At 46.3% G+C, this 13,086-nt stretch overlaps 1 protein-coding gene across 1 annotated transcript; it reads left to right on the top strand.

Moving 5' to 3' along the window:
• Positions 1 to 1,469: 1,469 nt before the first annotated feature.
• LOC125317636 (spermatogenesis-associated protein 16-like) lies at positions 1,470 to 12,114 on the top strand. Its single transcript, XM_048287512.1, has 11 exons — positions 1,470 to 1,488; positions 1,875 to 2,261; positions 3,332 to 3,477; positions 4,182 to 4,271; positions 4,683 to 4,767; positions 4,934 to 5,081; positions 5,447 to 5,587; positions 5,821 to 5,933; positions 8,636 to 8,800; positions 10,077 to 10,154; positions 11,835 to 12,114. The coding sequence occupies exons 1-11, from the start codon at positions 1,486 to 1,488 to the stop codon at positions 12,039 to 12,041; spliced, it is 1,563 nt and encodes a 520-aa protein (XP_048143469.1). The 5' UTR covers positions 1,470 to 1,485; the 3' UTR covers positions 12,042 to 12,114.
• The last annotated feature ends 972 nt before the right edge of the window (positions 12,115 to 13,086 follow it).

Consider the following 13,086-nt stretch of genomic DNA (forward strand, 5'->3'; position numbering starts at 1 on the left):
GTAAGACAGTTCCTGCAGGTTGTTTCATTTTCCAACTCTGGGGCTGAAAGGATTCCTAAGGAGGGGAGGAAGAGCTAAGCTGGAATTCCAAGCTGAGGAAGGCTGGGAAAACATTTAGGACCAACTGCCTCAGGGACAGCCATGCAAACGTGAGTGTGCTCATCCCTGTATTCTTCCAGGTGGTCCAGGAGCTTGGAGTGAGCCAGCAGTTCCCTTCTCACATGTCTTCTCAACAGGGATCTTCCTCAACAGCCTCTGAGGTGAGTACAACTCTGCTGAGCTGACTCAGGACCGTTTTGCAATGGGACTTAAGGGAAAGGAACTGCAGGAACCCTGCAAAGGGGAAGCTGCTCAGCCATGGCTCTCCTGTCCCTGAGTGGGGTTCATTTCTCCGTGCCTGACTTCTGGATCCCCACTGTACCTCAGAGGAGACTTCTTTCCTCTGCTTGGTCAGTTTAACAATGTCTTTGACAGTGAACATGTACAACTATAAGAGGAATCTGATCTCAGATGGCACTGTTTAATTCTGCTGTGGTCACAGGAATCCATGTCCTAAGCATATTCAACGTGCTCAGTGCAGAAATAGATTTCATAGGTTTAAGTAGATTTTGAAATTGGTTCTCCATCAGGGAACACCCATTCTTGTTGGGATCAGAAGAGGCATCTCAGGTGGTACTTTGGAATAGGTGAAAGGGTTAAGATCACGGTACTTGTGAAAGCATTATGAAAACATAAGATACGGTGCTAAAAGTTAGCAAATGTTAGCCATAAGCTTAAGACACGGAATGTAACTTGGCAAGACAAAACTTGCAAGAATGAAGGACAAAGCTTGCTAAAACCAGTGAAGAAACTGCTGAAACAGCAGAGACTGTGCATGCCTAGAGGAGAAAGGTGAAAAGCGCACAGTGGAGAAGACACACGGCCTTCATCAAGACACCCCCTGAGGAAGACTTGAAGCCTTCCTCAGCACAACCACCAGGGAGCCCTGTGCTCTGCGTGTGCTAATGATAATGATGAGTTCCAAAAAATAGTTTGCATAACCACACCTTTTCTAAAGCAAATAATGAATATACATAAAATGTAACCGTACATGGTAATCTGCCGTGTGCCTGGGGTGGGTGTGTGCTAGGAGGAGCGATCCCCGCACAGCCGGCACCGAATAAAGCAAACGCCTGCTCTTGGACGCCGTCTCACAAGTGTGCCTAGGCTCGGTTTGGAGCGATTCATAGGACGGAATGCCTGCCCTCCTTTTAGCAGGATAAGGCAGAGAAGGAACATTAGATCTCCACTCAGGACTATGAAAAGACATTTTTTTCCCAGATACTTGCATTTTATTTCATTCTGTTTTCTTTTCTTCATTCAAGTTAATTCAATAATATGTTCCAAATCTATTTATCCCAATGCATCCAGTAAAGTTAAAAGAATGAAAGGCAACTAATTTTAACATAGTGCCCCTTCATGTCACCCTATTTGGTGCTAAAATCCATGGTAAAGTGTTTTCCGAAATCACTTCTGGAAACAAAAGAAAGCTTTCCTGGGACATTTTGCAAAGGCAAGTTGTGACAAAGGGGAATGGCTTTAAGGTGAAAGAGATTTAGACTGGATTTTAGGAAGAAACTCTTGGCTGTGAGGGTGCTGAGGCCCTGGCACAGGCTGTCCAGAGAAGCAGGGGCTGCCCCATCCCTGTAAGTGTCCAAGGCCAGGCTGGACGGGGCTTGGAGTGACCTGGGATAGTGGAAGGTGACCCTGCCCATGGCAGGGGGGTGGAATGAGATGATCCTTGAGGTCCCTTCCAACCCAAACCATGCTGGGGTTCTCTGAAATGACTTTAAATCCCACGATTCTCCTCTCACCTCCTGCTCCTTCTCTTGCAGGAGGCAGAAGAGCACAAACAACGACCGCAGAGTGGCGCAGATAAAGCAGAAAGCCATGGAAATCTGTCCGGGACAAACGCAGAAACGCCAGCAGAGAGCGGCACAGGGACATTCCCGGGCCCTCCGCTTCCCATTCCTCTCTCCAGACTCAGGGAAATAGAAGCGGAGCTGATCGGCGCTGATGAGGCGGACACTGAGGCGGAGCCTGGCGAGCCGCTGATGTCTGCAGTGGCAGCAGCAGCGGGCCAGGCTCCTGCCCCAGCCGCAGGGGACAGCGTGTGGCACCGCGCTGGCGCTGCGCTCCAGGCCGCCCTGCGGGACGGCAGCGCTCGGTACACGCAGCGCGATTTCGCAGCAGCCGCGGCCAAGTTCTCCACGGCACTGGAGGTACGGGGCTAAAGGGGTGTGACCCCCCGGTAAAGCCACGGCGGGGCTGTCCCGGCGCTCCCTGGGGCAGGAATAGCAAAGGGAACCAGGAGCACCAAGCTGGAATGCTTAGGGTTGAAGAGAAATCCCGAGATGCAATTTCACCTGAGATGTGAAAATTAGGAGTTCTAAATAAACCGCAGAAGGGGGGAAGTGTTGGACTGAACCAGAGAATCTCGGGTAATTTTGTATTTTTCTCCAAGTTCTGAACTGTATTAATGTGTAGAGGAAATGGAAGTCCCATAGCATGAAAAAAATGCTCCTCTTTTTAATCCCAGCATTGTTTAATCAGCAACAAATGCCCTCTCAATACTTGGGAGTTTTCACTCTGCCCTAGATAATGTTTTCTCTCCACTCTGACTCCAATCTCTTCAGCCAGGCACTTGAAACCCTGAGAAAGGGACCGCCTGCACTTCTTTTAGCACTGTTCTGCCAAACTTCATTCAAAAGCAGTTGTCAAATACTAGGGGCTTTCCAGTTCACAAGCAACTATCCTATCCTCAAATATCCTATCCCTAACTGGCTTTTTCTACAATACTGAAGTAATTTTTTTTAAGTGATAAATATGACAGCAGCTAGTGAGTAAAATGATAAAGTATCGTCATTTTTAAGTGCTTTGTTGCCCCCTATATTCTGAAATGAGCTGTGGTAGGGACAGCACCACGGGTCACTTAAGAGGAAAGGAGGGCTTGTCTCCTCCTAAGAGGAAAGGCTGGTGAATGGACATAGCAGGAAAAGGGATGAAGAAATGAATCCCTGGGATTGCGGACAGAGTGATTGGGACATCACAGAATTGTAGGGCTGGGGCTTCTCAGCAGTCTCTTAATCCAGCTTTCCCCAGAAGCAAAAAACAAAACATCCCTGAAAGACCTTTCTGTCCTCTGTACTGATTTTTGTAATGCTGACTTTAGTTAGAGCCACAGTCTATGAGACTTGAGTTTTCTCCACTGATCAGTCACAAAAAGTATTTCCACCTAGCAGCACATGGTGTATTCTAATATTTGGAAATCATGGTTTTGTTTCATGTGCAGCTTTGCAGTAAAGGCTTTGCTACAGAGGACCCCTTGAAGTCCTCTCCAGATGATATTTCCAGGCTTGCCAGTTGGATTGAGTCAAAGCTCGTCATCTGCTACTTAAAACTGGGGCAGCCTGACCTTGCTCTGCAACATTCACACAGGTGAGAGAAAATATGGATTAGAGTCACTGCTAAGACTGAAATCCACCATGAAACAAAGACTAGGAATAACTGCAGTGCAGGAAGAACCAGTCTAATGGTGAGAAAAGAAGGATCAGGAAAACACACCTTACATGGGGCACTGGTGTTTCGATTGGACTAATGGCATCTGTTGAAGTGAAGGGTCTAATACACGGGCCAAGGTTCACCCACATTGCACCTATGCCTTGTACAAAGAGTATTTCAAAATAACTCAGGTTCACCTTCTGAAACATTCCAGATGCACAATGTTTCCAGGGAGATGGGCCAGACACCTGCTGCTCCTGCCTGGGGAGCTGGGGGTTAACAAGAACTTGTGCTGTAGCAGTTTTACTTATGCTACCTACACGCCGAAGGCAAGAGAGAATATTGCCCCTGAAACATTTCTTCTAGAATACACAAACCCCTAATGAAATTGCATTTAGGATAAAACCACAATGAAATTAACCTTTAAGTAATATTTTTAGTACTATTTTCTTCATCGACCACAGCTGGAGAGAGAGGGAGAGGGAGAGGGAGAGAGAGTTCCCCTGACATTGGAGATGTAGCATGGAGTTGTAGAGCAGAAGTGCATACAGTGTCTGCCTCAGTCACCGTTTGATTCTTAGAAGCTTTAATGACGTAAGAAACCTCAGTCTAAGCTTGTCCATTCCTCTTCTGTCTCCAAGGAGCATCATTCAGAACCCCTCTCACTTCCGCAGTCACCTGCGCCAAGCCGCTTGCTTTCGGTGCCTGCACAGATACTCGGAGGCTGCAAGGTACTTCTGCTGCTCGGGCTTCCACAGGGCTCCTCTGCATCCCTTTCCTTGCAGCTCTCGGCAGTGACGCATCCTCCGAGAGCCAGGCTTTTCCAAAATCCGTCGGAACTTTGCACTGGCTTTGTGTGTGTGATCTCAGGGGCAGCAGAGCTCCAGTCTTCCCAGTTCATGTTAACGTGAATAATCCCACTTGCGGCCCTAAATGACATCATCCAGGGCTATTTGCTGGCAAGAGTTTAGCGAGCTAAAAATGTGTTTGCTGGTACTTTTCTAAAAGTTGGACAAGGACTTGGAGTTCTGTGTAACCTTTGGTATCAACCTCACGTGACACTCTGTGAATAGGACCTCCTTTCAGTCTGGCCACAGACCCCCTTCTCTGCCTGCACACTCCTCTGCTGCTTTTGTCCTCAGGAGCGCCATGGTCGCGCAGTATCTGTACGTCTTGGCTGAAGGAGCTGGGCTGGAGACCAGTGACCTCATCCAGCTGTACTGGCAGGTAACAACTGACAGCCTGGGAAGGAATCACAGGATATGCCAAGCTGGGAGGGACCCCCAAGGACCACTGAGACCAACTCCTGGCTCATGGAGTCTCCATCCAAACGACCTGGTTGTTTTGTTTGGGTTTTTTTCACTAAGTGTCTAATTTTTTTGCCCTTTTCTAGGCTATGACTCAAGAAGCCCTTAGTGGAGAAGTCTCTTTTTCTGTTCTGTACACACCTTTTGAGAAAGAGAACAAGACTGACAAAATAAAGGAGGCCAACAAAAGCTTTGCTGAGAAGCACCCTGATTACGTGCAGCACATATTTACAGGTAACAGCAGTTTTCAGCTGCCCTTAAGCACTGCGGACTCCGTTTGTGTGGCTGAATTCAAAAGAGTTGGAGACAGTTGGAAAGTTTGAGCTGCTTGGGCTCCAGACACTGTGGGGTATTGGGCAGAATATGCTTTATCTCAGGCATCAGAAAAATGAAAGCAGTTGATGCAAAAGGCTGCAGAGCCCTAAGATTCAAAGCCCAGTGAGAGCTGGATGTGTTGGTTTTGTCATCTGTGTTTTGCAAGGTTGCTGGAGACCATTTCACTCCTTCTTTGACTTCCCTTATTTTTCTCCAAAAAAGTAACTTCTCTTACAGCTGAAAAGAAATAGGACAGTGGAAATTATTTTCCTTTCCCTATGCAGATCCTCACGGAATTCACCTGTTGCCAGAGAGGGCTGAATCTCACCCTGACCAGCAGTACTTACTGACTCTGGGCTTCAGAAACAAAGAGATTGGAAAAACCGTGGAAATGTCTGTAACTCGAAAACTGCCAGTCTTTCGAGGTATGCCAACTTGCTTAAGAACTGGCCTGGCTCAGGGGTGACCCCCACAATCCTTACTAAATGAGAGGGTGAGAGGTGTCTCAGGACCCATTCCTCCATGCCAGCCGCCTTGATGGCCCAGCTCTTCCCATCCCCTCCACTCCTCCTCCAGTTCACCCAACATCCTGCCAGATGCCCTAAAGAAAAGGGAGATGAATAAACAGCCTCTGTGGTTCTGTAATTTTGCTTCATAGGCCGGAAAAGAGCTTTCAGTCCCAGCATGGAGGAAGAAGAAGAAACATTTTGGCAGAACACTGGGAAAAGGATCGTGGCAGCCATGGCTTTTATAGGAAGCACTAAAATAAAGGTGAGTATCCCATTCCCTTTCTGGTATGTGGTGTGTGGGAAGGACGTGTGCTGTTGGGGGGTAATTCCTGCTGCACATGCTCCTCCAGTGTCCACAAATGCTCCGTGAATTGCATTAGGAACAGAGCTCCAGTGGCTTTAGACACTTTTGAAAAGGAGTCCTAATGATTTAACTGTGACCACTTGAGAATCCCTCCACATGCAATTTTTGCCAATCTTTATGGCCTTTATTAACTCCATCAAGAGTTAATCATTGCTACTTGAAACACTTCTCGTGATTGAGATCTGGATCTCTGTGGAATGAAGGATGTGAAATAATCCTCCCATCTGTTACAACCATAAGCCAGGTGATGGTAGTTACCTCTGCTCCATCCTTTCGGCCATAATGGACACAGCTTTTAGCACCCTGGCTGACAATTAGCACAAAGGTCAACAATCAAATTTGCACATAGACGAGACTGTTTTCATGCAATTCTTAAATTATTCTCTTGAAAAAAGAAACATGAGCTAGAGATCTGGGGAGGCTCTGACTTCTCTCCTCCTAGAGGGCAGTTGCTGGAGCAGCAGCAAGCACCGGAACTCAGGCACTCAGCAGAGGGAAAGGTGTGCGGGGCTTGGCCAAAAGCATCCACGCTGGGGTGAGGGAAGTGGAGTGGATGGAGGGCAGATGTCCCTGAGGAAACACAGCTGCTTCTTTCCAGTGCTTTCCTGAAGCCCTTTGCTCTTGGCTTTGGATGACCAAAAGCCCCAGTTCCCAATGTGCAGAGTAATGCAAGTGGCAGCTTTGGGAAAGGGGAGGATCTGTTCCTGCTGGGGGCATTCCCTTCGATGCACTTGGAGAAGTTACAACTACAAACAGAGTGTGGGTTGGATACTGGATACACAATAAAATCCTGGTCTTTCTGAAAGCCCCAGAAAAACTGGGGCTTTTTAATTTTTTTTTGACCCCCCACTTCTCTCTTTGCTTTTGGAGCTGAGATTTCTCTATTGCAACTACTGCAGCCTCAAAAGAGTAACAGGAAGAGAAAAAACTTTGAAATCAGGCAGGTTTTGCACTCCTCATGACTCCCCTCTTCTGTAAATTAATTTGGAGGAACAGGAACACACAGTTCAAGTGGAGATAAGCAGTGAGGTCTGGTTTCCAGGGCACAGGGAAAAGAAATTCATCCTGTCAGAGATGAGAACAGAGTGCTGCCTTAGGACTGCCCAAGCCAGTCCCCACTGTAGGCATTTACACTGCTGCCACACACCAGTATTTTCTATGAGCTTTACACCTTTACATTTAAATATTCTTGCTGAAACACAAGTGCATTCCCAGAAAAGCCAGGGTAAAACTCCAGCACCACTGAAGGCAGCAGCCAAGTGACTTTTTTTTTCAAGGAGGCTGGCACAGCAGCCCCGTGGTTTAGGCAAGGGCTACCCTGGTGCCACCTCCACAGCAGGAAGGACAGGGAACTGGGCTGAAACATGGGCCTACAGGTTCATAACCAGTCCCAGAGGTCGGTGTGGGACCTGCCATGGAGAGGAGGAAAGCCCCAGGAAAGAAGAGAGAGTCACTGAGTTGGAACAGCTGCCAGGTCCACATCCATCATCAGGGGAAACATATTCCCTTCCCCTTCAGTTTACAGAGCGTTCAGTGATCCCAGCGAGACCGAACCTCTGACTCAAGGAGCAGATGGCAGTGCCAGTTCTACCTGGGAAGAGAGATGGGCACAAAGCCAGAGCTGCTCTGCTGCTGGGGACTCGTCTCTCTTTATGGCACTGACAGAGACTGGGCCACTTTTGTTTTCTTTAATGTATTCCACAATTGTCTTCAAGCTACAAACATGATGCTGTTTTATTTCCATCACACGTAAGCTAAATTAAAAACGGCCAAACTTCAGCTACAGACTCAAGCATTACAACTTACTTGGAGAGGAAAAAATAATATATTTGGGATTTAACAGAACAAACGTTTCTTTCTGCCGCCCTCTTCCTCTTTTGCGGATGCAAACGTGCAATCCAACTTCTTGTTCTGCTCAGGTTGGTTTTGACCAAACCATCTCAGTGCTAAAGCCAAGCTCATTAAACCATGGCAACAGTTAAGAGAAGTCAATTCTGCCCCCTCGGTTTTGCAGCCACACAGCCTGGAGTTCACTACGTCATTTATACACACACTGCTCTGGCTCAGATGTGAAGGGAAAGCCTGAACATGCTTCAAGCCTGACATGTTCCTGGCTGCCTGGAGGTCAGAGACCACCTCTGTAGGTTTTAGTTCCTCCAGGGTCTGTCTTTGAAACCATAGATTGGCCTGTCTGTGCCCAAACCATGAGCTGACACCCTGCACCCTTTCCTCAGCCTCCTTCCTGAGACTGGAAAAGCCATCCAGGAAAGTCAGGTGATGTTCAGTGGAGGGGGTGATGGAAAAGCCCTTTCCAAAGGAGAAAACTGCATTCGTCTTTGTCACCTATTGTCTCCCCTTCCCATGTATCATGATGACATCTTTGTTCTCCTAGTCCTACTAGAGAGGTTATAGCAAGAAAGTCTTTTTGTTCCCTCTCTAAAGCCCGTCCCAGCAGCGTGGCCTGAAAGGTGCTGGATGGCACACTGCTGAGAGCAGGACCAGCACAAACACTGATGAGAAGCCTTGAGGCACAGGAGTCCAAGGATCAGGGTGCTCCCTGTGCCTCTCCTCTCACCTCCTCTCTTTTCCCGGGCAAACAGGATGAGCGTGGCCCATGTGCACGGGCCATCGAGCAGTTCCACCACGCCAGCCTGCTCAGCCGCCTGCAGAGACGGGAGGAACAGGCCCAGGTGATGACCCAGGCAATGGCTGAGCTGGCGACTGCTCCCTACCTGCAGAGAGTCTCTCAGGAGGATGACAAGCTGGTAGGTTTGGATTTCCAACACTTGTTTTGGCCTCTGCAAGCTGGGAGACAGAGCAGGAAGGGCCAGGGCAGAGTTCTGTATTTCCACCCTGTGCTCTGGAAGTCGTTTGTCCAATGTGGGGACCTGAAAGAGTTCTCAAATCCTCCTTCAGTGCTTTGACAGAGGAGGTGCTGATCACCTGCAAGGGTGATTGATAGAGCCACCAGGACTCACCTGTCAGTATCTATGGAAAATCCCTTCTCTGCCCCCAGAACCTCCCCAGATCAGTCTGGAAAAATGATTGCAATGATTCAGATCATGCTGCCTTGACATCTCTGACCTCAGAAGGCACCTGCAGCAAAACAGCCTGAATCCGGCTAGAGCTGAGAAGGAGAGGGGGAAAGGAGGGAAAATTGATTTTCTGTGCTGGGTCCATGCACCACATACTCCCTGTCTCAGAACAAACCTGTCTGCCTGCTCATGGTAACTTGTCAGACTTGCTGCAGAGGTGCCCCAAGACAGTGAAGAACCCATGAGAAACATGGACTGGGCCCTTGGCTGAGCCAACCCAGCTCCAGCAAGGGTCAGCAGTGGGATGATGGCTGGAGCCAACGAGGCCAAAAGTGATGGTATCCAAGGGGGTTGGGGAAAAAAGAGGGGGGGAAACATCTCCTTCTTGCTCTGCATCAGTGGCAGATGGTGTCTCTCTTCCTCCCCCAAAGGGACGCCTTTGGGGAAGCCTTGTGCCTCCAACTGTGTTGGAGCACACCCGGGAATGTTGATATCTACAGACATAGTCCCAGTAGATCTTAATTCCTTGTCATGAGTAAAATGCTTGGGAAGAGACTCCAAAACCTTTTGTTTGGATTCACTTTAACTAACTCAACATTTTGGAAGAGAATTTTTTAAAAGAGTGCAGCAATAGCACAGGTCTCAAGTACCAGCTTTTCCCAGTTTGTTCCTCAACACTGATGCTGAGGCCAGGACAGCCTGGATCCAATCCTTGCCTCTCTGTCTCTGAATTAAGAGTATCTGAACCATCTTCCAGGAGTTGGGAAGGCTGCAGGGTGAGGCAATGCCAGGACTACCCTGGAAGGGGACTGTGGGGAGTATTTTAGATCCACAAGGACGCAGTGCAAGGGCTGAAGCAAAGATGAGTTGGCTGTGCTCACTGTGTGAAAGATGAGTCACAAAATCATCAGCGTGCAAATGATTTTAATTGGGATATAATTTGTGTATGCAGAGAAATGATTTCTCTGTGAATTCCACACCAATTGTTTGTATCTCGGTGCCACAGCTGCAGTCACTGATGGCAGATGCTGTGGACATCCTCGCAGGAAGAACTGGAGAGCGTGTGTGGACTAAAATACAGAAGGTAACAGCCTGCAGCAAAGGGCAGGAGAGCAGATTGTTCCTTGGGCAGGAAATGTCCCTAACTCCGGTCTGTTCAAAAGGCAGAAAAGAGAGGATGTGCCAGGTGAAACCTGATCCCGTGCCTTGACCTCTGTCCATGCTCAGGCTTGGGAGTCAGCGAGGGTCTGAGTGCATCCCTGCTGTGCAAACAGCATCCCAGCTGTTCAGCTGCACCAGGCACTGGTGTCAGTGCAGTGTCAGGCACTGATGTCAGCAACTGATGTGCCAGATTAGTTCTTATTTGGGGGGCTGGAGCCAACACCTATTCTATAAATATGAGAAGCACAGGCAGACCATGCCAAACCACAGTTGCAGGTAGGAACATCATTCCTCTGCTGCTTCCGGGTGGCATCCCCAGCAGGGCAGACACTGCTGGATGGTCCTAAAGGAGCTGCTGTAAATCCTGCTGCTGTTCCAGTGTCCCCTTTGCCCTCACTCCACACCCCACCCATCACCTGGGACACGTTTTCCTTCCTCTTTCTGCCCTTTGTGCTCACCCAGACACCAACACTACCCCCAAAATAGAACAGGCAGAGGAATGTTGTGCAGACATTTTAATTTGGTCTCTGGCTGAAGAGTCCTGGGGGCTCAGTGGTTATGGTTAATAGCGCCAAGCCCTGCACTGGACCTTTCTATTACGGGATCAGTCTTCCCCAGACTTCCCATATGCTTTTGGCCAGTGCACGATTTCCTAGGCTTTTACTTCAACTTGTTCAAAATGAGGCTGGCACCCGGAATCCTCTCTCTGATCCTCTGCATGTTTTTATGCCAAGCACATGACAGCAAAGGCAATCCCTGAGGTTCTTTGGAGAGCCCAAAGCTTCCTGTGCACCTGTGGCCATGGATCTCTTGGCAGCAAAGGAGCCACAGCCCAGGCACGAGTGCCCATCAAGCTTCAGCAGCACTGCAGAAAACTCTTTTCCATGGCATCATGCACGGTGCTATGTGCAGCCCATCCCCTGAACAGGTCCCCTTTGCCAGCCCTGTGGGCATGAGGAGGAGGCAGAGCTTCTCTGCCAGACTCCTTGTGCCCTCAGCACCCCAGGGCAGCAGATGGAATTGTGCATCAACTTTCCTGCTTGCCTCTCTCAAAAACACATCCCCCTCACCGACCCAAACCATGGCCAGAGCGTGTGGCACAGCTCCAATCCAAGGCCAGGGCTGAGGAGCACTTTAGGGACAACTCAGGACACGGATCAATACAAGAGGAAGCCATGCTTGGATTAATTCCCAGTCCGTTCTTCTGTGCTGTGCCTGAAGAAGGCACACTGCACTGGATGCCTGTCAGCACGGCCGAGCAGGAGTTTGTTTTGGTTTTTTTTTAATTATTTCAGCTTAAAATGCAATGGGCAGATTGATTCTTTAGATTCTCCCATGATGCAGGGTTTGCATCTTGAGTGGAGCTCCGTGTGAAGGGAGTCTATTCCAGAGCAATGAAGTAACTGAATCCAAACAGAAATGGAGAAAACAAAAATAATGACAAAGTCAGGTACCACTGCTGCAGCCAGTTGCCCAAGAGGAGGCTTCATGTGTTTCTGTTTCTAATGACTATTAGTTTTGAAATAAACTAATTGCAGAAGCTTTTAAAGTTTTTATAGAGGCGAATGGAGTTGCTTGTGACACCACTTCTTTCTAATTGCAGGTGGCACTAATTGAAGAGTACTTGAGGGAAGGAGAAGAGCATTACTTAAGGACCCCACACATGCAAATACCTGGAATGGAAAACATGAACTGGACTCCAAGGGGACAGGGATATTTGAGACTGAAAAATACAAACATGTTCATTCCCAACCCACGAAGCTTGGCCACAGGGCCAAAAAAAAGACGCATAGCTTTTGCAAAAAGTTGATTTTGTAGGTATTTTGTAGCTATTGATATCAATTTGATAGATGTTAATCTTATTTTAAATTATATTAACTTGAAAAACCGTTGAAGTTGTATTAATTTAAATTATATTTATTATTTATTATATATGTGTTATATATTATATATTACATATTATATATTATATATTATATATTATATATTATATATTTTATATATTATATATATTCAATTATTATTAATTTAAATTATATTCAATTGTATTTAACTATATAAATTGAACTTGTATTAATTTAAATTAAAGTGGTATTAAGTAGTATTTACTTGCATTAACTTGAAGTTGTATTAAATTCAGATTGCATTCATTTGTATTTACTTTTATTAATTTTATGTTGTATGAATTTAAACATATTGTATTAAACTGTATTTAACTGTATAAATTTAAGTTGTATTAGTTTAAATGTAAGTGGTATTAAATAGTATTTCCTTGCATTAAGTTGTATGAATTTAAATTCAGATTGCATTTATTTGTATTTACTTGTATTCAAATTGTATGAATCTAAACTTGTATTTAACTGTATTTAGGTGCATAAATTTAAGTTATACTAATTAAAATGGTATCAAATAGTATTTACTTGCATTAACTTTAGTTGTATGAATTTAAATTGTACTAAATTATTTATTTATCCATTGCATAAAACTAAGTTGTATCAGTTTAAATTTAAATGACGTTAAATAGTATTTACTTGCATTAACTGTTAGATATGAAATAAGGTTTACATTGCATTAAATTGGATTTACTTGTATTAAAGTTGTATGAATTTCAATTTCAATTGTATTTAATGTTGCAAACTTTTAAGCTGTATTTGTTTAAATGTCAGTTGTATTAAATTGTACTTTATGGTATAAAATGTGAGTTGTAGGAATTTCAATTTAAATTCCATTCAGTTGTGATCAATTTTACTACACTGTATTTACTCTAACATTGTAAGCAACACCAACCTTCTGCTCTGAGCGTATCCTGTGTCCAAGCTCTGTCACATCCTGCCCGAGCAGCTCTGGACACAGGG

This window comes from Corvus hawaiiensis, chromosome 27 (assembly GCF_020740725.1).
Source record: "Corvus hawaiiensis isolate bCorHaw1 chromosome 27, bCorHaw1.pri.cur, whole genome shotgun sequence".
NCBI classification, from domain to species: domain Eukaryota; kingdom Metazoa; phylum Chordata; class Aves; order Passeriformes; family Corvidae; genus Corvus; species Corvus hawaiiensis.

What these genes read in the sequence shown, in the direction of transcription:
- LOC125317636 (XM_048287512.1), top strand. An exon ending in CGTGCAGCACATATTTACAG is followed by an intron (nt 5,082 to 5,446) that starts GTAACAGCAGTT and finishes TTCCCTATGCAG; the next exon opens with ATCCTCACGGAATTCACCTG. An exon ending in TGTGGACTAAAATACAGAAG is followed by an intron (nt 10,155 to 11,834) that starts GTAACAGCCTGC and finishes TTCTAATTGCAG; the next exon opens with GTGGCACTAATTGAAGAGTA.